Source organism: Ranitomeya imitator, chromosome 8 (genome assembly GCF_032444005.1).
Source record: "Ranitomeya imitator isolate aRanImi1 chromosome 8, aRanImi1.pri, whole genome shotgun sequence".
NCBI classification, from domain to species: Eukaryota; Metazoa; Chordata; class Amphibia; order Anura; family Dendrobatidae; genus Ranitomeya; species Ranitomeya imitator.
In genome coordinates this window covers 31,598,023-31,624,862 of record NC_091289.1, presented here as the reverse complement: position 1 = coordinate 31,624,862, position 26,840 = coordinate 31,598,023, and the positions used below count along the sequence as shown (strand labels likewise).

The window sequence follows — 26,840 nt, the reverse complement described above, 5'->3', positions numbered from 1 at the left end:
TTTAATGTTGGAGCTGTTCAGAGTATACCATGAATAATGTGTAAAGAGCAAAAAGCAATAGCATTACATGATTACTGGGAATATAAATACGAACATTTTTCACATCACTACTGCTGAACAATAATATTACGACTTAGAAAAAATATTTTGGCAGCAAATTGCAACTTTTTTCTGTGCTTTTTTTTATAGTTTACAGTTTATACAGATGGAATAGAAAAAAATGTATATTTATACACATACAAAGAAACGTATATATTATATACACAAAGTATTATAATAAAGCTTCTGAAATTACACTTTAAAGTTCCTGTGCTTCATATTTGTCATATGGTAATGAGCCAGGACTATGAATGCGTGCCACGTGTCAGCAGTCCTTTCATGCCATGGGGGATGAAGAAGATTGTTTATACAATCCACTTCATGATAGGGCCAACAGCAAGTTACTCACATCCACCAAGATTTCCCTTAATTCTCCATTATAATTACAGTGATACCAAACACTTGAATAGTTTAATCTTTTCTTTTTTATTAAGAGATGAATGGTGACCAAAAAAAAAAATAAAAAACTACAGCTCTGACTCTTTGGGTATGTGCACACGTTGCGGACTCTCAGCGGATCCGCAGCGTTTTTTGAAGTGCAGAAACGCTGCAGATCCGCAATCGATTTACAGTACAATGTAAATCAATGAGAAAAAAAATGCTGTGCACACTTTGCGGAAAATCCGCTGCAGAAACGCTGCGGTTTAAAAGAAGTAGCACGTCACTTTTTTGTGAATCTGCAGCGTTTTTGTACCATTATAGAAAACCGCAGGGATAAAAAACGCAGCAAATCCGCAGCAAAAACACGCTGCAGAACCGCACAAAAAAACGCAACAAATCCGCAGGTGCGTTTTCTGCAAGGAGAGGCAGAATCCGCACCAAAAATTGCTAAGCTTAATCCGCAACGTGTGCACATTCCCTTTCATTTTTTCCCCCCTCAGTGTTTAGCGGTCAGGTTAACTCCTTAGTGACAACCAATATGTCTTTTAACTGACCTGCTATATAACAGACTAGCATACTAGCATCCCCCCATGTGTGACAATCCAGATGTCGGCTGTACTCTATAGCTGACCACTTGCTGCACCAGCCACAATCAGCCAATAGTTGTTTAACCCCTTAAATGTTGCGGTCAATGACTACAGAATCTAACAGTGTGGGAGCTTCCTCTTTAACCCCGCTGGCACCCTGAGATCTTGATCCTGTAGTCCTGATGTTGGCCATGGCAATTCATGGCCAAATAATGGCCTTTATGTCTGCTGGCTACAGTAGCTAGTTCAGAAGTTAACAGTTAGATGGTAAAAATAAACTTCTTCATTCCTGTTACGCCACTTTGTATTAACTCCTGAAAAGCACCTGAAGGGTTAATAAACTATCTGAAAGCAAATTTGAATATGGGTGCAGTTTTTAAAATGGTATCACTTTTGGAGGTTTACAATATATAGGACCCCACAAAGTCACTTCAAAACTTAATAGGTCCCTAAAAAAAACAAGTATTGTAAATTTCCTTGATAAAAAAAAAAAACGGAAAAGTGACTGCTACATTTTTAAACCTTCTAAAAAGTATAATAAAAGCATGTGCACCACTTATGCATTTTTTCCCCATTCCCGGTTATGCCTTACAAATACTACATCTAAAATACTGACACAAATACTGAACGTGGCCTTAGTGACATGTAGCCATGTAAGCCGGGTTCACATTAGCGTTTCTGTGCGCAGCGTATGATCCGCATGCGTACATATCTTTAATGGTGTACGCATGTGTCATTTCGAGTTGTGTGGCGAACGCAACATACTGCATTTTTGAGGCGTCAAATATTGCGCAATCATGCGCATGCAGATGATTGCAGATGAGTGCGTAAAAAAAACGCATGACTGTCTATGGGAACGCAATGACATGTGTACGGATTGCATACTTTAGACTTAAAACCACAAAAAGAGGAAAATGATAATTACTTACGGGTAATTTGATTTTCCGGAACCATGACAGCGCCGCACGTGAGAGATGGCATCCGCCCCCAGGAACAGGAAACCTGTAGCAGAGATATAAGAATGGGGCGGCCCCTCTCTCCTCAGTTTGTTTGCAGAGTATGGAAGATGACCGCTTTGTTAGTACACAGTTATGTATCATTTACATTTGTATAGCCATTTCGTTAGCTCTTGTGTACACACATGCTTTGTACATATACATTTATCCATATACAATAAGTTTTTTTTTTTTTTGTGAATCACACAACCATCACCAAGACAGGGCGGGAATTAATGCGGCGCTGTCATGGTTCCGGAAAATCAAATTACCCGTAAGTAATTATCATTTTTCCCCTTCACCATGACAGCGCCGCACGTGAGAGGAAAAAATAGAAGATTCCTAGGGTGGGACGACAGCAGACAACACCTTTCTCCCAAAAGACAAGTCTGATTGACCTAAGTCTAACCTATAGTGTCGGAAGAAGGTAGAGGGTGATGACCATACTGCCGCTTTACAAATCTGTTCTATCGAGGCGTTAGCCCTTTCCGCCCAAGAAGTGGCTATAGCACGCGTGGAGTGAGCCGTAACACCCTGTGGGGGAACTTGACCAGAAAAAGAATACGAAAGTGAAATAGCCGTACGCAACCACCGTGCAATAGTTGCCTTTCAGGCCTTTTTTCCCCTGTTTGTCCCCTGATAGGTGACAAAAAGGGCCGATGACTGACGCCAGGAATTTGTGGCCTCTAAGTATTGAAGGAGGCAGCGTCTGACATCGAGACAATGGAAGGTCTTCTCTCCCTGGGATTTTGGTTGGGAACAAAAAGAGGGCAGAATAATTTCCTGGTCTCTATGAAATTTAGAATTGACCTTCGGAAGAAAGGCAGGGTCGGTTTTAATAACTACTTTGTCATCATGGAAAGTAGTGTAAGGAGGGTTCACCGACATAGCTTGTAACTCACAAGTACGGCGGGCAGACGTTAAGGCAACTAGGAGAACCGTTTTTAGAGTCAAGGATTTTATTGATATAGAATCCAGAGGTTCAAAGGGGGAAACGGTAAGAGCCTTTAAAACTAAATTCAAATCCTAGGGAGCTATCTTAGGTATTAATTTTGAGGGTCTGGAAGTAAAGGAGGCTCGAATGAACCTATAGATCCAAGGGTGGTCAGCAAGTTTTTGATCGAACAGTGCACCAAGGGCAGAGACCTGCACCTTTAAGGTGTTAGTAGACAGACCTTTTTCCAACCCTTTTTGGAGAAATTCAAGAATTTCTTTTACTGGGACCTGTTGACCAGAGTCAGACAACTGTCGTCCCGAAAAATCTAGGAATTTTTGCCAGATTTTTTGGTATTTGTCTGAGGTGACCTTTTTCCTGCTAGCAAGCAATGTGGTCACCAAAGGGCTTGAGAATCCTTTTGCTAACAGAAGTCCCCTTTCAAGTTCCAGGCGGTGAGATGCAATCTGTGAACTTGGGGATGTTGAACTGGCCCTTGGTATAGGAGATCCGGAGCATCCGGAAAGATCCACGGGTCCGAGATAGACATGCGCCTGAGCCACGTGAACCACGCTCTCTTCGGCCAAAAGGGAGCTATGAGGATCACTCGTGCTTTGTCCTCCCGAATTTTCCTGAGGACTGCCGGGATTAATGGTATTGGGGGGAATGCGTATGCTAGATGGAAGTTCCACCGATACAGGAACGCGTCTACCCCCTCCGGGTGCTCTCTTGGGTTCAGAGAATAGAACCTCTTCACCTTCCGATTTTGTTTTGTGGCGAACAGGTCTACGTCTGGAACGCCCCAGCTGGCACATATTTTCCCAAATACTTGCTGGTTCAGGGACCACTCCCCCTGATGTAACGTGTGACGGCTTAAGTAGTCGGCTACTTGATTCTCTGATCCTTTCAAGCATGTTCCGGTTAGCGAAAGAAGGTTGTTTTCGGCCCATATAAAAAGTTCTTTGGCCTCTGCCATAAGGGATGTTGATCTTGTGCCCCCTTGGCGGTTTATATAAGCTATTGTTGTGTTGTTGTCGGATAACACTACCACATGTCTTCCCAGAATTCTTTCCCCTATATGAAGAAGTGCTAGTCTCACCGCAGACAATTCTTTTAGATTGGAGGACGCTGTTGTCATTGGGCTTCCCCATTGACCCTGTAGGACCTGATCTCCCAAATGTGCCGCCCAACCCCACGGACTCGCATCGGTAGTAATGACTACTGGATCTCGTACTGACCATGGCACTGCGTTGGTTAGATTTTCTGTTTTCAGCCACCACTCTAGTGAGTTTTGAACTTCTGGTGACAGAAGAATCTTCCGATTCAGATTGTATGGATTTTTTTCTTGTTCGGCTAGTATCTGCCATTGTAACTCCCGTGTGTGGCTTTGTGCCCATCGCGTTGCTGGAATCGTTGCCGTTAGGACCCCTAGGAGTGACATTGCGTTTCTCAGAGAGATAGTCTGTTGTAATTGGAATGACTCTACCCTCTGTTGGATAGATTGAACTTTCCTCTGTGGGAGGACACACTCCTGCTTGACTGAATCTAACACAATTCCGAGGAATTCTTGGGTTTGAGTTGGGACAAGCCTTGATTTTTTCAGGTTTATCATCCATCCTAAATTGGTCAGTACCTCCAGCACCCTTGCGGCCGCACTTTTGCAACTTTCTTTGTTTTTTGCTATTATCAAAAAATCGTCCAAATAGGGTACCAACATTATGTCTTCTTTCCTGACGAAAGATGCTACTTCGGAAATAATTTTTGTGAATATACGGGGCGCAATGGCTACCCCAAAAGGAAGACATTGATATTGTAGATGGACGGGGGTTTTTCCCAGATTTACCACCAATCTTAGGTATTGTTGGTGTTGGACGGCGATTGGCACATGGTAGTAAGCGTCTGTAAGATCGATCACCACCATGTAACAGTTTGGGTCGAGTACTTTTACTGCGGTCTTTAAAGTCTCCATCTTGAACTTGTCTATTTGAATGTAATGGTTTAGGGCTTTTAGGTTGAATATTACCCTCAGCGAGCCGTCTGGTTTTGGTGTTAGAAATAAAGTGCTGTAGAACCCTTTCCCTATCTCTTGATGGGGTACTTCTACTAACACTTCTTTTTGCATGAGGAGATAAATTTCTCTTTCTAATATGACCTGATTTTTTCCCCCCACCTGGGTCATTTTTACACGATTTGGTGGGAGGTTGGAGAATTTGAACTTTAGACCTTCTGACAACAAATTTGTTATCCAATGAGAAGCCGGCAGTGCTGCCCAGTGATGGACAAACCGCCGGAGTCTTCCCCCCACCGGAATGCTGGCGTCACTGATTTTTGGGATCAGGCTTGGGGGAGGTTTGTTGAAAAGGAATCCCCTTTCCTTTCGCTCTCTCCAGGGTCTGCCTCGACTAGACCTGTCATCTGATTGGCCGCGGGTCCCTCTATGTCCACCACGAAAGGACGAACGAGAGGTATCCCATCGGCGCCTGGGAAAGGAAGGGGGTGGAAACCGCTTCTTTTTGTCCGACGCTTTCTCAAGGATCTCGTCTAGAGATTTGCCAAAAAGGTATTGCCCTTCACAGGGTACTCCGCAGAGTTTGACCTTTGATTGGAAGTCAGCCGTCCAATTTTTCAGCCATAATGTTCTCCTTCCTGAATTAGATAAGGCACACACGCGTGCGGCACTTCTAACTGAATCTATCGAGGCGTCTGCTAGGAATCTTGCGGCGCCTTGCAGAGAGGGCAATGCTTCCAGAAGCCTCTCTCTTGGGCATTTGTTTTTGATTTGGTCACTTAACTCCTCTAACCACTTGACCATAGCACGTGCCGTGCAAGTGGCAGCAACCCCGGGTTTAAATGACCATGTCGCTGCTTCCCAAGCCGACTTTAGAAAAGCATCTGCTTTTTTGTCGAGGGGGTCCCTTAGGGCTCCCATGTCTTCAAATGGTAACGCAACCCCCTTAGAAGTGCTGGCGATGGCTGCATCTAACTTAGGCGCCTTATCCCACTTCTCACAGACCTCCTCATCAAAGGGGTATTTGCGTTTTAATGCCTGAGGGACAGACATCTTTTTATTAGGCTTTTTCCACTCACGTTTTATTAATTTAATTATGTTATCATGGAAGGGGAAAAACTTTCGCTTCTTCTCCTCCAAGTTGCTAAACATGGTGTCTTGGATTGTCCGTGGTTCTCTAGGGGTCTCTACTCCCATAGTCGTTCTGACAAGTTTGAGCAGCTTTCCAATGTCCTCCGACTGAAAGCATGGGCGGCCATACTCCTCATCTGAGGAGTCTAAATCTGAGGCATCAGAGGGGGTTAAGGCTCCCGGCTCATCCCCTGAATCTACATCCGACCCTTGTTCACTTGTTGGGGGAGGGGGGGTCTCCTTTGTGTGATGTCTCAACTGTTCTTTAACTGTACATTTAACTTCCTCCCGTATGATTGTTTTAATGTTTTGTAATAGGGAAGAAGATTCCTCCGCAACTGTTCTGTCAATACAGGGCTGGCAGATCTTTTTGTTGTATAGCCTAGGGAGTTTTTCTTTACATAGTGGACAGACCCTATTCTTTTGCTTGGAGGTGGCTTTCCCTTCCTACAAAACACAGTGTACAGGTATCAGTGTGTGCGTAGCTTGCCTTACAAAGGCACTCACCCCTCCAGGACCCTGGGTACCCCTGCAGCTTGAGTGTCTTCCGACATTTTAGGCGCAGGCATCAGCAGCTCCGGATCTACCGCTGGTTCGGTCATCTCCGTCTGAAGAGCAGGACCAGCGACTCCTCTTTGCTGCCGTATTTTATAGAGGAGCGGTGTGCGCGCCACTGGATCAGCTTCCGCCCGGAAGTGTCCAGCACACCGGCTCCCTCGGCGTGTGACGTCACTTCCTGCGACCGGAAGTCGTCATCCCTCACTTCGGCGCCAGCGTCAGTGAGGGACATGCCCCCGCAACCCCGGACCGGCCTCTTGCACAGAGCGGTCGCCGGGGAGTCCAGCGAGGAAAGGGATGGCGCGGACCCAGCAGCCCGACACCGGACAGCACCGCACGCGATGCCGCCGACTACGGCTGGCTTCCCCGCGGACCTCGGCCTCCGGACCGGACTCATCAGAGGGGGTATCCCTCCGGAGGTAGGAGCTCTGCGACAGGCGTCCACCTGCAGGAACAGGAAACCAAACTGAGGAGAGAGGGGCCGCCCCATTCTTATATCTCTGCTACAGGTTTCCTGTTCCTGGGGGCGGATGCCATCTCTCACGTGCGGCGCTGTCATGGTGAAGGGAAAAAAATCCTCCAATATTCAAGAAAAAAAACAAGAAAAAAAAAAACAGGCAGAGATGCTTACCTGCCTAAATGGGCCTCAATACAATTGCACTACCAGGGTGCAGCGGACCCAAGTAAAATGGCAACTGCACAGGTGCAATACCAAATGAAACAGCCAGCCTTCAATCAGGGATTGGCCGTGTGGTACACCAATGCAAAAAAATATATACAGTACTCTGTATGTGGCAATGTTCACACAAGGGATGTAGAGATTCTGGTTCTCAGCCTATTAATGACGCGCTATGGCGGGCTGCCCAGTGCTATCTATGATGCATCTTGTGTGAACAGAGGCCACAGTTTACAGAACCATTCCTAGAAGACTGCGCATGTCCAGGAAATGATGTCACCCACTCCATGTGCATAAATGCGCATGCACACGCGGTTTTTTTGCGTCATGCGTAAGATGATGTGGAGGAGTAAACATGCGTTTCGGCATGCAGATGATACGCTGCGCACATAAACACTAAGGTGAACCTAGCCTAATAGAACCAGTGTCTGCCGTGTGTGGAGAGAGCTCAGTTCTTGCCCTATTGATTACGTACATTTCTGATGTTGCATTAAGAAGTTAAAGGCTTTTTTTTTTTGTAACCAGAAGTGCACAGTTCCCCATCCTATGGAGTGTTGTGATAGTTTGCCACGACTGACGTTGTGGCAGTGAGGCTGGCCACGATCAGGAACAAAGAGTGCCTTCCATTGAGCCTAGCTAGCGTTAGTGAAGTGCTTAGACGCTCATTATGAAAGTTCTTTGGAGTACTGCACATATGCAGCCGCTGCCAGACTGCACCAATGGCTGCTGGACCCTTGGCAATAAGCAGTAAACAAAACTAAAAATTAAAGTTCACTAAGGAAAGTAGGGGCCAAATTTTACATACCGTATAAACTCGAGTGTAAGCTAAGATTTTCAGCCTGAAAGTGCCCCTCTCTGTTTATACTCGAGCCATTGTCCCTGGGGGTCGGCGGGGGAGAGGCAGCTGTCCATCACACTCCCCTGCTCCCGACGCATCTCTGCATGTCCCTGCTTCTCCAGCGCCCGCAGCTCTTCCTGTACTCAGCGGTCACGTGGTACCGCTCATTAAAGTAATGAATATGGACGCGACCCTACTCCCATAGGGGTGGAGCGCCATATTCATTACTTTAATGAGCGGTACCAGTGACCGCTGAACACAGGAACAAGATGCAGACCCGGAACGACAGAAGCAGGGAACGCGTTGTGAGGGCGAGTATAACGGGGGGGGGGGGGAGGGTTTGAGCATTGCGATATTCACCTGTCCCCGTTCCACCGCCGGGCTCCGTCTTCCACGTCCTCCGGCTGTGACATTCAGGTCAGAGGACGCGATGACTTAGTGCACACCGCCCTCTGCTTGAACAGTCAGAGAGCTGGAAGACGGATCGGCGCATGGTGGTTGAACGGGGACAGGTGAATATCTCAAGTGCCGGGGGCCTGAGTGACGAGAGGTGAGTATGTTTTTTTTTCTTCATCGCAGCAGCATCAGCATATGGGGCATAATCTATGGAGCATCTTATGGAGCCATCAACCTTTATGCAGGATTGTATGGGGCATAATCTATGGAGCATCTTATGGGGCATAATCTATGGAGCATCTTATGGGGCCATCAATCTTTGTGCAGCATTATATAGGGCATAATCTATGGAGCATCTTAGGGGGCCATCAACCTTTGTGCAGCATTATATGGGGCATTATATAGGGCATAATATTCTATACAGCATCTTAAGGGGCCATCATTAACATGTGTGCAGCATTATATGGGGCATATTTTAATATGGAGCATCTTATGGGGCCCATCATGAACTTTATGGAGCATTATATGGGGCTCCTGATTCAATATGGATATTCAAAAACACTTAACCTACTGATGTCTCAATCAATTTTACTTTTATTGGTATCTATTTTTATTTTTGAAATTTACCAGTAGCTGCTGCATTTCCCACCCTAGGCTTATACTCAAGTCAATAAGTTTTCCCAGTTTTTTGTGGCAAAATTAGGGGTCTCGGCTTATACTCGAGCATATATGGTAGATTGCAACGTTGATTTCGTAAATGTATCCATCTTGGAAGATAGGAATAACCCTTTAAATAATGCTCAAGATGTTAACAAATGTAGGCTTTCAGTACCTATATATCTACTTATTAAAATCAGATAACTGGACAAGTACAGCAGCTATTTACAACCATATCCATGTTCATACAATTTTATGACAAACGAGTCACATGTGACTATAACTAGCATTCAGTCTTACATACTAAATGCATTGTAAAGATATTAGGCCAAGACATGCTAGATAAGTGTATATCACACTTACAAGACCTCGTGCTCATTCCTTGAAAAACTGTTAAAAATATTCACACTTTAAAAAACACAACAGGCAAGGATTAGGGATACACAACGATTCACACTCACCACACTTGATTATCAGGTTATTAATCATTGAATTTGCTTGCAACTATTTTTTTTTTGTTTCTCTATACTTATTACTATTAACCCTTAGCAGCACTATGTAAATATGTAAAATGTTCAGAATTCATACATACCACACATGACTACGTCTGCACACAACTTCCTCCTCAAATCCGTCAAACTTACGTGAATGTAAAATCTTTTTTTCCCTTGCAAATATGAAAAATGATAGTGTGAATCACACAAGCTAAAATGTTTTCTAAAAGCAAAACAAACTATTTTTTTAGTAAAACTGCAAGAATGTAAAGAATGAAGGCGCGGCTTTCCAGTACAAGAAAATAGGTAAAGACATGGCGGGGAATCCATTTGGCAGGTCCTTGCCAGCTTCTTCTAGCCCAGCTAAACTATCAGGTCTTCGTATGCGTTTATAGGAAGAAACCTGTTAGTCTACCTAAGCGGAAGAGGACATACCTAACAAACAAACTAATTTGTCCCCAGCAGTGCTTTCAAGGTTTCATAAGTAGCTTACGACTAATGTAGGATCTGGTACAAAATTCATGGTGTCAGAACCACATGGGACATGTGATTGGGAATTCCTTATCCTCCCCTATCAGTAACCTACAATCCCTAAAAACCTAATCTGAAAAGGCTAAAAGTTAGAAAAAAAAGAGTCAGCTCTGTGAGCCACCATAGAGCATCTACCTTTTGACTATGTTGTACAGTTCCTATTATTCCTCTTAGACAATACATGAAATAAAACTTACTCGTGCGAGTAAGTACGGACATAGTTGAAGAAATGGCACATGAATGGGCCAAAGGAAGAAAATGGTATTCACTAGCGATGAGCAATTCCATTTGCACTTTCCTGGTCCGGCATCTCATATGGTCCCCTGTGGAAGCTGAATCTTCACTTCTTAGGCGCCAACTAGGTACAGGGACATCATTAAGTTGCGGGGCCTAGTAAGAACCAGAGGCACCCAGTATGGCGGGGAAGAAGACAGGCTGCCAGAGAGGACCAGACAGAATGCCAGACCAGAGCAGAACAAATTGAATTGCACATCTATTTAATAATAAAGACAGGGCTGGAAGTACCTGGTATTAATAAACAAGCGGTCATAGGAGAAGATCTGGTGTGGACTGGGATAAGGGATAGTGTAAAATGTACAATCTTTATTAAAGTGTGTTTTTGTTGGGTGAAAGTGCTTGGTGCAACTTAAATCCACAATCTTCAGTTATAGAAAACATCCGCTTCACAGTCGATCAGTGTCCTGGTTTGGCTCAAGGCGGTGACAAGTCAAGCCTGCCTATTTTCTCACCCTTTATTATTTAAAACCCTTTTTGTTCCAAATGTTATGCATGCCCTGATTGGTTACGTGGTGTAATATGTAAACTAGCATTCACATATCACACACTTAAGGTGATGATGGCTAAAATGAAGTGTTCAAATTCCACAGTTTGCTTCCTGCCCCTTAAGACATTGAAGAAGAGGTATAATTTCATGCGGTTTACCGTGTCAAAAGAACGAGGTCCATTGCATCCGGATGCATATTGTCCATTACACAACCTTCACGGTGAACAACATTTTAGTTACTAAATGGTAGGGTAGATTGAAAACATAAAATGGAGATAAACTACTAACCCTGGCAGAGGTGAAGATGGTCGTCTTGGTTTCTGAGCGGCCTTGTATAAAAATGACACAACAGCGTATGGACACACGTGGCGAGGTCTCTTGAGAATTTCATCAAATCCATACTCATAGAAATAATACTAAAGACAGGGAAATTAGGAAATTGAAGCTTATTACATCTTTATTTTTACATTACATATACACAATTCAAAAGATTTTTTTTTTAAAGACTAATATTTATGGAGCATAACAGGACAAGACCTGTGTTCAATGTGTTTTATAGTTTTATTTATTTTTTTTATAGGTGCTTTAATATGGACTAGATACAAAAGCAGAGCAGATCTTTCCTTTATAAGGATACTTCAGCCTAATGCATTGAAATGTATTAAAGGCTGATGGATTTTAATCTGCAAGTACAAATACATACAAAAATGTTACCTGGGAACGCTCGAATGCCCTGTAGGATAGCAGGGTTGTAACCGCATTCATGTTCTTTAACACATGACACTCATGTTTAGGCGCTGGATCCAGAATTGTAGCGCCAGAAAAAGACTCCTGATTATTCCTAAAGTTATCATAAACGGCTTTCATTTTTCCCTAAGAAAAAGAACGCAACATAAAAGCAGGTAACCAGATTCAATCATCAATAAAGAGCCCTTGCTATAATATCAAAAATGGAGTAATTTGCATGTAAAACTGCTAAGACATGAAAAATCGCTCTCAAAACATTGCAATTCATTCTTTCTAAAGGGTGATGTGGAGATCCGGGTTGTTGTAACTCTTTAATGACAACATATAAAAAGGGACAAATCTAGTTAGTGCCATTAAATAAACTTTACCTTTATTACTTTAAATATGGCAATAGATCCTGTTGTTCCTACTTCTAAAGGATTAACCTGCAATAAATCAGCGCACTTAGACAGGTACACACCTAAGGAACAAAAAAAAACAAAAAACAGTCAAACAGGTAAACATTTGGCAAAATTTGGGTCCAATGTTACTCGAAACCTAGATATTTGCTTTAAAGAATAGCAAACCTTTGGGCACAAAGGTTATTGAATAAAGCCTGAAAACCACATTTCTACTTGACTGTTGTCTCAAGAGGAGGACACAGCTTTAAAAAAAAAAAAAAAAAAAAAAAAAAAAAAAAAAAAAAAAAAAATCGGTTGATTGGTTGGGGTGGGGAGATGTTGGACCCCCAATCTAAAGCCCCCGTCACACATAGCGAGATCGCTAGCGAGATCGCTGCTGAGTCACAAGTTTTGTGACGCAACAGCGACCTCAGTAACGATCTCGCTATGTGTGACACGTAGCAGCAACCAGGCCCCTGCTGTGAGATCGCTGGTCGTGTCGGAATGGCCTGGACCATTTTTTGATCGTTGAGGTCCCGCTGGGTAGCACACATCACTGTGTTTGACACCTTACCAACGACCTCGTTAACAGGACGTCCCATTGAATCGTCATGAAATAGCATCGTTGTACAGGTCGCTACAGGTCGCCGCATCGCTGCTGCGTCGTTGGGGAGATCTCACTGTTTGACATCTCACCAGCGACCACATAGCGACGCAGCAACGATCCCTGACAGGTCGTATCGTTGTCGGGATCGCTTTAGCGTCGCTATGTGTGACGGGGCCTTAATGCTAATGATCTATTCTGTAGAATATGCTATAGAAATACACTGCTCCAAAAAAATAAAGGGAACAGAATATAACTCCCAAGTAAATCAAACTGTCCACTTAGGAAGCAGCACTGATTGACAATCAATTTCACATGCTGTTGTGCAAATGGAATAGAAAGACGGAAATTATTGGCAATTATCAAGACACCCTCAATAAAAGGAGTGGTTCTGCAGGTGGGGACCACAGGCCACATCTCAGTACCAATGCTTTCTGGCTGATGTTTTGGTCACTTTTGAATGTTGGTTGTGCTTTCACACTCGTGGTAGCATGAGACAGACTCTACAACCCACACAAGTGGCTCAGGTAGTGCAGCTCATCCAGGATGGCACATCAATGCGAGCTGTGGCAAGGTTTGCTGTGTCCGTCGGCATAGTGTCCAGAGGCGCTACCAGGGGACAGGCCAGTACACCAGGAGACGTGGAGGGGGGTCGTAGGAGGACAACAACCCAGCAGCAGGACCGCTACCTCAGCCTTTCTGCAAGGATGAACAGGAGGAGCACTGCCAGAGCCCTGCAAAATGACCTCCAGCAGGACACAAATGTGCATGTGTCTGCACAAACTGTTAGAAACAGACTCCACGAGGATGGTCTGAGTGCCCGACGTCCATAGATGGGGGTTGTGCTCACAGCCCAACACCGTGCAGGACTCTTGGCATTAGCCACAGAACACCAGGATTGGCAAATTCGCCGCTGGTGCCCTGTGCTCTTCACAGATGAAGGCAGGTTCACACTGAGCACATGTGACAGTCTGGAGATGCCGTGGAGAGGGATCTGCTGCCTGCAACATCCTTCAGCATGACCGGCTTGGCAGTGGGTAAATAATGGTGTGGGGTGGCATTTCTTTGGAGGGCCGCACAGCCCTACATGTGCTCGACAGAGGTAGCCTCACTGCCATTAGGGACCGAGATGAGATCTTCAGACCCTTTGTGAGACCATATGCTGGTGCAGTTCGCCCCAAATTCCTCCTAATGCAGGACAATGCCAGACCTCATGTGGCTGGAGTGTGTCAGCAGTTCCTGAAGGCATTGAAGCTATGGACTGGCCCACCCGTTACCCAGACCAGAATCAGATTGAACACATCTGGGACATCATGTCTTGCACCATCCACCAACATCACATTGCACCACAGACTGTCCAGGAGTTGGCGGATGCTTTAGTCCAGGTCTGGGAGGAGATCCCTCAGGAGACCATCCGCCGCCGCCTCATCAGGAACATGTCCAGGCGTTGTAGGGAGATCATACAGGCACGTGGAGGCCACACACAACACTGAGCATCTTTTCCTTGTCTTGAGGCATTTCCATTGAAGTTGGATCAGCCTGCAAATAGATTTTCCACTTCGATTTTGAGCATCATTCCAAACTCCAGACCTCTGTGGGATATTATTTGTGATTTTTGTTGATCATTTTTAGGTTTTATTGTTCTCAATACATTCCACTATGTAATAAATAAAGATTTACAACTGGAATATTTCATTCAGTGATATCTAGGATGTGGGATTTTAGTGTTCCCTTTATTTTTTGAGCGGTGTACAACTTCAGCAAGAAATAAAAGAAAAATTTAGACCCTATGAAATGTGTTTTTTCCCCAAACACGCCTCTTAAAATATTAACAGCTAATTGGAACAAAGACTTTACAAATAAGCATAAGCCTAATTTGACTTAAGATTTATTCAAAAAGGTTTATTACTTTGTAGATTTCACAAAAAGGGACCAATTAAAAACACAAGAAACTTATTCACAATTCACTAAAGTCTCCCTTTAAAAAAAAACTACACATTAAAAATTCCAGCAACTTACCCATTGAGGACTTGCCAAGTGTTGTAAATTTGGAATTTCCCACTAGTAATCCTTTCTCGCTTATGGTTTGCACCTAGAATTAAAAGCATGCCCATCAGAAGTAGTAAGGCATTGCAGTAGTGATGAAATCAAAGAAAATGGGAACCGCAGATCAAAAGCGGACTGCTGTTAGGCCTCCAGCCAACTTTTATAGGTCATTTCAAGAGCACCCATTTCAGATAACTTTTTAAAACCATATGTCTTATGTGATATGCATCTTGAATTTTACTTTTTTTTTTGCTCTAGCTCAGTTATTCCTGCGTTAGCTTCTAAATACTGCACAGGGATTCCTGCTCGCCCGTATCTATGTATCAAATGTTCAGAAGAGGCAGAAACAAGGAGGATATTATGACAATACTGAGCAGTGTAGCTGTGAATCCAAACACTTGAGTAATGCAAAACACTAGAATGCAGCAGCTCAGTATGTCTCTACCGTTCACTCTGTGCCACCTTCCAGAGCTAAGTCTTTAACTTTTTTTTTCTTCTTCTTCTTCTTCCGGTAAGGATGCAGAACTGAGCAAAATAAATCATAAGTGGATAAAGAAGCAAATTTTGCAGAAAACTACTTCCTTTCATTTGTATCCTAAAGAAGAACTATACTTTCACAACTTTCAGAATAAGCGGTCATGTGCAGGAGGATTAGCCCTATTTCTGGTCATTATAAGACTTGTATAGTGCATTTTTTCACCACTTTTACCCTGCAAATGACTGAACGGTTAAGAGGAGATGGATTGCTCTCAAGTCCCTCATACACTAAAAGACACAAAGGATTTTTGGTTTTTTTCTTTCCTTAATAGACAAAAGCAGCAGCGTGGAGAAAATTAAGTAGCGGTCTCGAGCTAGAACTGTGCAGATATGAATCCAGCACTTAAAAAGGTTGCCAAAACCTTCAATCTTTTTCTCTGCCTTTCACTTCCCATACATTTCAACATGGTGTGTAACTCAACATCTAATTGTCCTTGCAGTACCTCATCCTGGGCAGTTTTGTTTTTTTTTGGAGTGAAGGAGGTGGTCACAAGGAAGGGAAAAAGTAACTCATGTAATGGGAAAAAGATATACGCATCCCTGAAGACATATGACAAGTTCAGTCAATTGTAATATTAATTAATGCAAAAACTGTTGAAGGACAAGTTCCAATCCAAGACCCAAATTTAAGTTGACTTGTAGATTGTGAGCCCTCACAGGCAGGGTCCTCTCTCCTTCCTGTACCAGTCATGACTTGTGTTTAAGATTACTGTACTTTTTTTCTTATGTATACCCCTTTTCACATGGAATGGCGCTATAATAATAATAAAGCCAATTTGGTGGAATAGTTTGACTACATGATGTTTATGGCAGCCTCCCAGCTCTTCAACTAACGGGAAAAAGGAATATTCAACTAGTGTGAATTTGAAACTCCCACTCTTGTTCTTCAGCAAGATAGAAACCCTCTTCCTGTTGAAAACACAAGAACTCTTGCTGTTTCTGGATAGAGTTGCCAGTTGAATGAGAGCACAGTTGACTATCAAATATAGTTTTTCATCTTTATTGAGTGTATTCTCTTAACTTTTATAAAGCAAGTGTTCATCTTCAGGAGTGTGTGGTGCAACTTGAAACAGCTGTCTAGGCGACTCAAAAGTATACAATAAACTTGTGTTGCTTATATGACTTCCAAAAAATTCAGCATTTGGATCAACAGTCTGACCATAAAGAATCTTGTATTTTCTATCGTTTATTCTAACATAATTTCAAGTGTCAGTTTGTTTAGATATACGCTTTGATTAACGGGAACCTGTCACCAGGTTTTGTGAAATAGAATCTAAAAATATCACCTTACTCAACATCTGCTATGCATTCCCTAAATCCTTATTGAACCCCATGACCCCTTCTATTCTCCTTAAAAACTTTAATTTCTCCCACGCTGTATGGAAATCTTCTGTCTGGTCCGTTGGGTGTGGTTTCAGGCCTCAGCATCCCTGCTTCTGCTCACCGTCCTCCTGACATGGATAGCGATCAGACATATCGTGTTTTGCACCTGTGCAGTATGCTTTGCACCAACTGCGGGCAAAGCTGAAAAACAGAAGGGCGCATGTACTGGCAAAAAAGTTCCGGTACATGAGATGGAAATACTTTTGCCAGAGCATGACACTTCTGGTTTTCGGCTTTACCCGCAGTTGGGCAAAGCATATTGCACAGGTGCGAAACGCAATATTTCTGAGGCACAAGATGCCGCACGGTGATGTGGATCGTTATCCATGTCAGAAGGACGGTGAGCAAGAGGAACCATCCAAGAAGTGGGACAGCGAGAAACAGCCGATGAGAGAAATGGAGAGGCCCGAAACCATGCCCATCATACCAGATTGAGAATATTCCCATACAGCGTGGGACAAAACAAAAAGTTTTCGGGAGTATACAAGGGAAGTCAGGGGGTAATATAAGGATTTAGGGAATGCAGCGCAGACGCTGAATAAGGCGATTTTTAGCTGCTGTGTCACAAAACTGGTGACAGATTCCCTTTAAAGATGGCATGCGTCTGGTTCTATTGCTTTGGATTGTTGAGTAACATGCGCCCTTTATCGACACATTCCCAGACAGGTTACGCCTTCACTCTAACCTCTTTACTAAGAGCATATTGAGGTCTTGATGGGCATACAAGAGTTCATGGTCCATCCATTGGACATCACCTTGTTGCTGGTTGACGGCGTATACATTTTTGCATAATATAAGTTAACCAAGAGCCTCACCTTTCTTTGTTACATGTAGGAATAGTGGCATTCATTTATCGCACAGTGTATGGATATATGATTTGAGTAACATACTTCCTTGTGACAACTGCTTGATTTAATTTCTTGCCCCGAAAAGAAAAAGCTTTAACTTTTTTTTTTTTTTTTTTAACGTAGCCATAACCATTAGATTAACATTGTCCAAACTCACAGATTTCACCTAAACAGACAGATCATCGGCTATGCATAGGCTAGCCTGATACTCTGAGAAAGGGGTCAAGCATGATGTATTCCACAAGAGGTGTCCGGCAGTTACTCTCCCTTTTGAGCTGAGCATACATGTGTATGAGGGGGGTAGGAGGAATAGCTGACAGCTATTTTAAGCACATGGCCAGCTAAAGCAAGTTCATAGGTCTGTAGGCTTCATTAAACTGCACTATGAAAAGCCGCCTGCAACATCCAAAATAAGGTTTCTAGTAAAAATAAAACAGGCTATGGATCAAAAACTTTGTTGCCTTTTTTTCGTGAAACAGGCATCAGGTGCTGTCACTGGAACATCGTCCAAGGTGAACAATGAATTTTCATCCATTTATGCAAGCCCAGAGGAAGTAAATTTATAGCATTGCAATCTATCATAACTTTTACAGATCGACCGAAAGTTGTTCAATGAATGTCTGACTATATGGCTAAGACTTGATCAGGTAACAGATTTTGTTTGGGATGAAGTTTGTTCGGACAAAGCATTCTGAGATTTGGCAACACAATTTTAACAGTATGAAAGTCTAAAGGAAGTTCAACCCACATCCTGTGAATTGCATTCCTACGTAAACTATATCAGATTGGAAAAAAAAAAAAGTTCTCAGCTGAGGTTCATGGATCAATTACAAGTCAGCAAGCAGCTTAAAGCTTGCAAATACTTTTAACTTGCTGCAACTTCCTATAGGTTTCATGCCAATTTAAACTATTCAAACCACAAGATGCATGATGTTCTTCCAAAGGATTTCTCGACTCCAGGAAAAGCTGCAGTACATTTTCACGTCATGATATATTTTCATTAAATCGAAGATAGTCCTAGGTGCGTATCTTTCCACATTTTTTTTTCCATTTTACTAGAGTCTTCGGTGGTTTTTGAGACTTTGCTTCTTTCCATTAGCATTGGTGAGAGAAACGTCCAAACTGTATATTCACTACCCTTTAAGCATTAAAATCCTTCAAAAACCAGTTATGGCCTTCATCCTTTCATGTGAATGCAGAAATTTCAGTGTGCCACCATATTTTCATCAATAAAAAATTAAAAACTAAAACAGAAGCTGACTAAAATTAAGTAGTGTCCAGAAAAGAATCTAATGCCGGTAGCAAATAGATATGCTGTGAGATCTGAAACTGCTACAAGAGTGAGAAATTAAAAAGTAAAAAAAAAAAAAAAATGCAAGCAGTCAGTGGCAGGAACATTGTCCAGTCATCTCAACCCTGGGTTAGATCAGAGAATCACTAAAAAAAATATAACTAGCCTGTGAAAATAGTATAGACAAGCCTCTATACCAGCAAAAGGTTTTTCCTCAGCATCTGCTTTGCTAAAACAAAGCACTTCATGAACAATCAACCGCATTACATTTCCTTACCTGATCTTCATCAACCAAAAGAAAAGCGTAAGATTCGACAAGTTCTTTATCTGATCGACCCTCAAATTTCAATTGTCTTCTTTTTTCAGTGAACTAAGAAAAAAAAAAGAAGATGTATGGAATTTGGGAAAGGACTAGTATAAAAAAAAAATATATCAGACTGTACTCATCCTAAGTAGTAAATTAAGCGCGCAAAACTAAGTGAACATTACTATGTGCCAAGTAGAATGCCATTGTCTGATGTAAAAAGGGGTAGAAATTTAATTTTCCCAAGATGAACTTTACTGGTTTCATTAAAGTGGGTTAAATCCAAAGCCTTTGAGGGTTTGTTTGTTTTTAACGCAATCTTCCAAAAGAAGAATAGTGACTAAAGAGTAATGTGCCAGAACAAAAAGGTTCTACAAAAGCACAGGTGATCAGTCAGATGACCAATTTATGCTCACTGACCTCTTTCTCCAAGAATTCGTTGTGAACCATTCGAGCAGACTGGTACGTAAAATGCATCTTTGAATTTGCATCCAAGTATGATGACTGTAGAATTCTCAGTACCTCCTCAAAATCCCATGAGCCAGAGTTAATTGGCTGAAGAGCTAAAAGATGAACAAAAAAAAAAAATTTTTTTTTGTAAAGTTACTTCCTAGATACATTGTGCAACTTTTTGTATTGTGATTTTGTTAAAATAAAAAATGCATAAACAAAACAATGGTGCAAAAATTTTATTATGCTTTACTTAGAATTAAGAGACATCACGAAAATCTGTAAAAAGAACGATTACAAAAGAGACAATTTTAGTGTTTACTTAAAATGAAGACACTGCTTTAAACAAAAAAATATAAACTACGGTATACAAAATTAAGAGTAGCATAGAGACAATGGTTTTGTGTAATCAATTATTTCAACTTATTGACTTCCAATGTGAATGGTATGCATCCTCAGGAGACCACACTCATCGAAAACTTGAAAATCTTACAATTGTAACGTTTTCACGCAATAGAAGGCCATCTGAGATCAGCAATTGTCAAGCATGGCTTTAGGTTACCCAGGTCTGCAAATTATTAGTGAACAGAGGAAGTCGAATTTCCATGCTCAGCTCTAAACAGAAGAGACACCTAGTCAAATTCTTTTTTAAAGAACCAAATCAATTTATACATTAAAATAGTTTAGTAAAGAAAATTCTACAAGACACTTATTTTAATCTAATTAGTACAGAATTGTTCTAGTCTATATCCCTGTTCTACTCGCAATCAATAGGCGTGACCAGGGCTGTGGAGTCAGACGGTGTCAGTTTTGGTAGAGTCTATCAAATGGACAGATTCCTAAAATATATGAAAAATTTTCTCATGAAAATTTGGTAAAGTTATGAAATGTCTGTTATATTTCTGATCTAAGGATCTAGGCTAGGCTTGTAGTTGAGATTGAATCTGTTCTACACTTTACGTACATGCTAAATAGTGAAGCATGTATGAGGGAGTAGGAGTTGGGGAAATTGAGGCGTCGGAAGTTTGGCTTACCAAACTTGGGCGGCACGGTGGCGCAGTGGATAGCACAGCAGCCTTGCAGCGCTGGAGTCCTGGGTTCAAACCCCATCAAGGACAACATCTGCAAGGAGTTTGTATGTTCTCTCCGTGTTTGCGTGGGTTTCCTCCGGGTTCTCCGGTTTCCTCCCACATTCCAAAGACATACTGATAGGGAATTTAGATTGTGAGCCCCATCGGGGACAGCGATGATAATGTGTGCAAAATGTAAAACGCTGCGGAATATGTTAGCACTATATAAAAATAAAGATTATTATTATTTTACCAATGCCACAGCCCTGGATCTGACGTGAAAAATACCAGGGTATGTTTTATAAATTGTCATAGTACACCGTTATAATTATAAATTGTCATCATTTACAATAGTTAACCCTGCTGTTGTCTTCGGTCAAAAACGACCGACCTTGAACTTCAATATTTAAAATATTCAAGATGCGGCTCTGAAACCCGTGGCCGGCCGACCCATCCTCATCTAAGTCAATCAACCACAAGTTTCAGAACCACATCTTGAACACCCCCAAAAATACCAAAGTTCAAAATAGGTCTCCCCAGACCGAAGACAACAGCTGGGTTAAATCAACCAAAATGTTAAGTCCAGAACTATTTTTTTTTATTTTACTTCACCTCCCATTTACAATCTCTTGCCCACTCGTGCCGCTTACACCTAAAGAACAACTCTAGAATCCGCCCTTTTCTCACCATGGAAACAACAAAACCCTTCACGGTCACCTTGATCCACTCCCACCTGGATTACTGTAACTCTATTAATTGGCCTCCCCCTTACTCGATTTCTTAATGCAGTAGCCAGGGTTGTCCATCTGGCTAATCGGTATTCAGACGTGTCCGCTCCTCACCAGTCATTACACTGGCTGCCCATTCATTATAGGATCCAATTCAAAGTACTTGTTCTCACCCACAAAGCTCTCCACAGTGCAGCACCCCGTTCCATCTCCTCCCTCATTTCGGTCTATCGGCCTAACCAACCGCTAAACCCTGCAAACAACTTTTGGCTAACCTCTGCACTATTCCGTACCTCCTACTCCCGAGCTGCGCCAATCCTCTGGAATGCTCTACCCCAAGATATTAGGACCATCCACAATTTGCATAGTTTTAGGCGCTCCCTCAAAACACATTTGTTCAGAGCGGCCTACCACGTTCACTAATCAAAGTCATTTTATGTTGTGTGTAACCCATTCACTACTTCCATCTATTCCCCCATCCCCTGAAGATGGCTAGACCATCATATCTCCCCCCTCATTGAAGGTTGTAAGCTCTCACGAGCAGGGTCGTCTTATTTTGCTTTAATTATTGTATTGTTAACGTTCCTTATGACTTTGTTTGAAACTGTTAAACTGTAAAGCACTGCGGAATATATTGACACTATATAAATATCATTATAAGGTTAATAAGTATTTTTCGAAATGCTCGTTTTACAGTCAGACTTTCCTCATGATCTCCATATACACAAGTACTATCAGTTCCAAGGAGCATGCACATGTGCTGAATGAGAGGGATGGAAACTAAACCAATGCCAGGCACCTCTGGCACTGCTTAATTTTCTGAGAACAAAAGGATTAGTCATAATAATGCTTTCCCCCCCTCCCCCCCTGAAAGCTACAAACGAGAAAAGTAAATTACAGGCCTGTCTCACTTTAGGACAAAAAAAAAAAAAAGATGAATTTGACTTTCATGGCCACTTATTAATAGAGATTAAATGTATTCCAATAACAATGTATCTATACTATTTAAAAAGGACATGCACACAATGAAGTGTCCATTTTACAAGCATCTACGAGAATTTGTTTCGGGGGATGAACTTTAATAGAACCTCATGGGTGGAACCATCCAAATATCAACCACTCCTTGAGCTTTTCCTGAGAAACTGCAAAAACTCATTCTTTTTTTTTTTTCTAATCAACATATAAGCTATAGCTTTTTTTTTTTAAGGTTACATTACAATGGGTAAATTACACCAACTGATAGAAGGCAAACCTATACAGTTAATGTATTCCCATTGAAGGTGGGGATTCCCAAAGGTTCTTGAAAAATGTATCACGTTACACTATTGAGCCGCGATTTCTTTTATTTACCGTTAATGACATAAGACACGATCATAAAAGTACAAATGTAAGGTCCCGTTGGGAAATAACCATGTGTACATTACCACAACCCTACAAATGGCTAATAGCCACAGACGTGAATGAAAAGTGATTTCTATTAATATAACAAAGGTACGTGCCATAATTTTTTCCAATTTTAGTTTTTTTTAAATGAAATCCGGAACAGAATTGAAATATGGAAGCGTAAAAAAAGCATTGTTAACATGTTTGAAGCTTTCCCTCATGAAAAAAAAAATTGAGTTTAATTTTCTTACACCTTGAAATTAATACACGGTCAATCCAGAAATTTTAATAAACCAAAAAACTAGGGAATCCCAACCTATAACAGTCTTACTGTATCAGGATGTCAAAGTTAACCGATCCGACAAAAAAAAAAAAAGTTCTATCATTAAAATTGTACATATCCTCAAACTATAAGTACAACTGTACAGCTCCCCATTTACTGTAAACCCAGAATTGCATCTAACAAATTCCACCCTAAGCAAGCTAATCAGTGGCCCTAAACCACAGGTCTGAACTAGAAAATAAATAAAAACCTTGGATAAAAGTTGGAACCTATTACAGACTAACATGTTAGTGGTGAGGAGCCAGAATCCCTACCATAGAGGAAGTATACAGGTAATTCCCATTTTCATTACTCAAAATAAAGTCGGTTTCACATTCGCGTTTTGCTGATCTACAGACTTCCTCCGTGAAGCCCCGCCCTCAGCCGCTAGCTCCGCCCACTTCTGCATACGCAGGTCGTGCCTCTATATGCGGATGCTTCCGCATGCGTCGTTTTGACGATGCGGCGACCAGTGTAGGACGCAGCTTGTAGCAATTTTTTTTCTCCGCATCGTCAAAACGACGCATGCGGAAGCATCCGCATACAGCCGCACGACCTGCGTACCTAATGTTAAAGATAGGTACGCAGGCCGCATGCAGAAGTAGGCAGAGCTAGAGGTGCAGGGCTTCACGGAGGAAGTCCGCAGCCCTCCGCAGATCAGGAAAACACTAGTGTGAAACTAGCCTTAGAAAATCCCATCCCGGAGACAGGTTTCATTCAGACAAAAAAAAAAAAAAAAGGAGTCGGTATAAAGATAAAACCCCAAAATTACACACTAGCAACAATGCTTAACTAACCAAAAATATTCTTTAAAAAAAAAAAAAAAATCGCGTCATTTCCGGCTCCATGGACAACGCATGGGCGTGGCAGATGAAACGCGTGGGAGGGGCCACCCAACTGTCAACGCCCCCTGTTATCTCAGACCGCGGGCGCCCTCTAGTGGCGAGACGTTACCGTGCTAATAACTAACGTCGTTCTCTACAGTGGCCCTGCAGTGTGGCCCCCGGGATCGCGCCGAGGTGATGGATACTTCATAGGCATGCAACATGACACCATTCACATAAGGAATGCTAGCTACACAGGGGGGAGAAGATGACGACCACCTTTCTTTTCTCTGCTCTTCTTAGGAATCTGAAACCTCTTTCTGGGGGGCTCTTCTGTGGGGGTGCTGCCCCCTCTAACGCCCTCCATGTTGGCCGCTTCACTGGTGGCAACACTGTTTCTTCTCTTGCAGCCCGTTTTCTCCGCGGCTGCAGCCGCCTCGTCCTCTTCAGCTTCGCCATTTTGTGAGCCGCACAGTCTTGTGTCTTCAGCTGCTGCGAGTCTGTTATTTCCACCGCCCCCGTTGACGTCCATGTTAACAGCACCGAGCTTCTCTTCTTCCATCGCTTCAGCGGCTTCTTTCTCTCCGACGCCGTTGAACATTAGACACACGGAGCGTTAAGTCTTCTTCGTCCAGGTCCCGTCGCAAATCTTAATGGCGCGGGGAAAGCTTAGTGCGAGGACGCCGCATTCTCCTCAGCCTCCCCTCAGGACGCCATCTCGCTGCCGTCTGTGCCCGCGTGTGCCGCGCTCCCGCATTTCACCAACCCTTTCCTCCTCCCTTCCCTACTTTGCCCAGCAACGTCACGAAAGGCGGGAGAACGAGAGCTGACCAATAGACGAACGAGATCGGACCTCACTGACCAATGAGAGCCGAGAAGAAGGATTCCTGTCAGGACCGGTCGCCATTTTATAAGCTTGTTGTTTTTTTTTTTCTCTCTCTTTCTGAGACGACGAGTCTCGTTCCAGATCTGAGGTGCGCGGTTTCCTTTTTTTGTTGTACTTTTTCCTGTCTGTGAAAGTCTTTTTTACGTTATATATTATAATCTGCTTTTCTCAGTAGTGCATTCTGTTTGTACAGGGTTTCCATGATGATAACTTTGGTTTTCTTTGATGCGTTATTGTGTACTTAATAGGTAAAACTTTGGTGTGTTTTATTGTAAAACGTACCGCCGTTAATATAGGGAATGTTAAAAAAAAAAACAACTATTGTTGCACCCTAAAAAAAATATATAAAGGTTAGTTTTAAAGTGCATTGACAAAGGAGCTATGAAGTTAAAAAAAATGCAACAGAAAAGAAAAATGTCTTAACCTGCCGAGGTGTTCGTGGTAAATTTATCATGGATGTGTTTGGGGTGGCGAAACGCAGCAAGACCGCAAAGAATCGAGATGTCTCTGTTAATGGGAACAGTGTACCTAATGGAGGAAAAAATGGCGCCACGGTTGGCATAAAAGTGGTGCGACGCTCTGTTTCCGCCAGCGATGGGTAGCACAGACGATAGAGCCGTTCACGTACGTCTGCCAAGAAGTGGAAGAGTAGGAATCAAAGCTGCTGTTTGACGGCCAACAATTTTAAGAGGTTGCCCAGCCGTATTCGTGATTTTGGCGTGAAGGGACGTCTGTGAAGACTTAGGCAAGCGTACTGAAGTTTCGGGACAAGTTAGAAAAGAACACTTTTGCTCACCACCTGTTAAAAAAAAAAAAATTGCACGCGTCCGTATAACTTTTTTATCTACATGTTTTGTATAGGGGTTATGCACACGTCAGTGATTTTCTCGTAAATAGATTGGTCCAAGTTACGTCAAAGCTTCAACAGCTTTCCTCTGCCAAGTTTGATCTGATGCTTGGAGAACAGTCGGATACAGTCAGATGTCTCCTCATTTTGCACAGACCATTCTGCCTGTGAAAAATCATGTGAAAAATCATGAGCAGCTCAACAGACTCGTAGACTTTCATCGATACCGGTGCTGTTCATGAAAAACACAGAGCACTCGCACGCAAAAGGCCGATGTGTGAATGAGCCCTTATTCTGACTATACTAATCATTTTTCACAGCCCCCCGAGGAAGCACCGCACACGAAACGCGCGTCGGGGCTTTTTGCTGGATACCGACTGCATGGGAGTACACACATGGGTAAGCCTAATATGCGGCACGCCATTTAGGCGTACTTAAGGTCACTTGCACTTTATGGGCATTGTTGCAATATGGACGGGTGTAAAAAGGGATAGGATTAAGCAATGCTTATGAGTCACTGGCCACTGTACCTTAGACCATTATGCCTTCCCTCCCACTAGCGTGTAGTTAATGCCTTGTTTATTTTGAGACATTTATTATATTGGCTGCTGTGTATGTTCTCATGCGGCTGGTTTCCTTCGTAGTCTTTCACCTTACCCTTATCATTTTGGTAATGTACTATTATTATTTTTTGATGTTGTATTTATTTGAATAAAATTTATATTTTTGTACTTAATCTTTGTCATGAACATTTATAGGGCATTATGCTCTTGGTTGTTGATAGGATTCTCCTCTCATTTTTCAGTTCACCCTGAATGCAGCAGATGATCTGTATCTGTATTATGGGCTGTAGATATATATCACTTAATATATCACTATCTTAAGCTACGTTCACATTTGCGTTGTGCGATGTTGCGTCGGAGACACAACGCAAACAAAAACGCACGCTGAAACGCAGCGTTTTGCGACGCATGCGCCTTTTTTTGCCGAATTTTGGACGCAAAAAAAATGCAACTTGCGTCCTCTGCGCCCTACGCTTGCGGCAAAAAAAAGCATGCGTCGCAAAACGCAGCACAATGCATGTCCATGCGCCCCCCACGTTAAATATAGGGGCGCATGAC

The 26,840-nt window shown here is 42.6% G+C and overlaps 1 protein-coding gene and 1 long non-coding RNA gene across 7 annotated transcripts in view; one reads left to right on the top strand and one right to left on the bottom strand.

Moving 5' to 3' along the window:
• Positions 1–24,746, bottom strand: part of TASOR (transcription activation suppressor) — an 89,553-nt gene extending 64,807 nt beyond the window's left edge. For 2 of the 4 annotated variants that reach the window (XM_069736686.1, XM_069736687.1), the window contains exons 1-8: positions 24,266–24,746; positions 19,630–19,772; positions 19,183–19,275; positions 14,820–14,892; positions 12,185–12,276; positions 11,784–11,942; positions 11,358–11,485; positions 9,853–9,927 (exon numbers count right to left, since the gene is read on the bottom strand). In XM_069736686.1, the coding sequence (XP_069592787.1) occupies positions 9,853–9,927; positions 11,358–11,485; positions 11,784–11,942; positions 12,185–12,276; positions 14,820–14,892; positions 19,183–19,275; positions 19,630–19,772; positions 24,266–24,587 (1,085 nt within the window). In that variant the 5' untranslated portion in view covers positions 24,588–24,746. The remainder of the gene's footprint in view (positions 1–9,852; positions 9,928–11,357; positions 11,486–11,783; positions 11,943–12,184; positions 12,277–14,819; positions 14,893–19,182; positions 19,276–19,629; positions 19,773–24,265) is intronic. The other 2 variants (XM_069736688.1, XM_069736689.1) reach the window with 1 other exon arrangement.
• A 129-nt stretch (positions 24,747–24,875) lies between these two features.
• LOC138647589 (uncharacterized) overlaps positions 24,876–26,840 on the top strand; it is a 117,687-nt gene continuing 115,722 nt past the window's right edge. For all 3 annotated transcript variants that reach the window (XR_011315003.1, XR_011315004.1, XR_011315002.1), the window contains exons 1-2: positions 24,876–24,960; positions 26,040–26,118. This is a non-coding gene — a long non-coding RNA (uncharacterized lncRNA). The remainder of the gene's footprint in view (positions 24,961–26,039; positions 26,119–26,840) is intronic.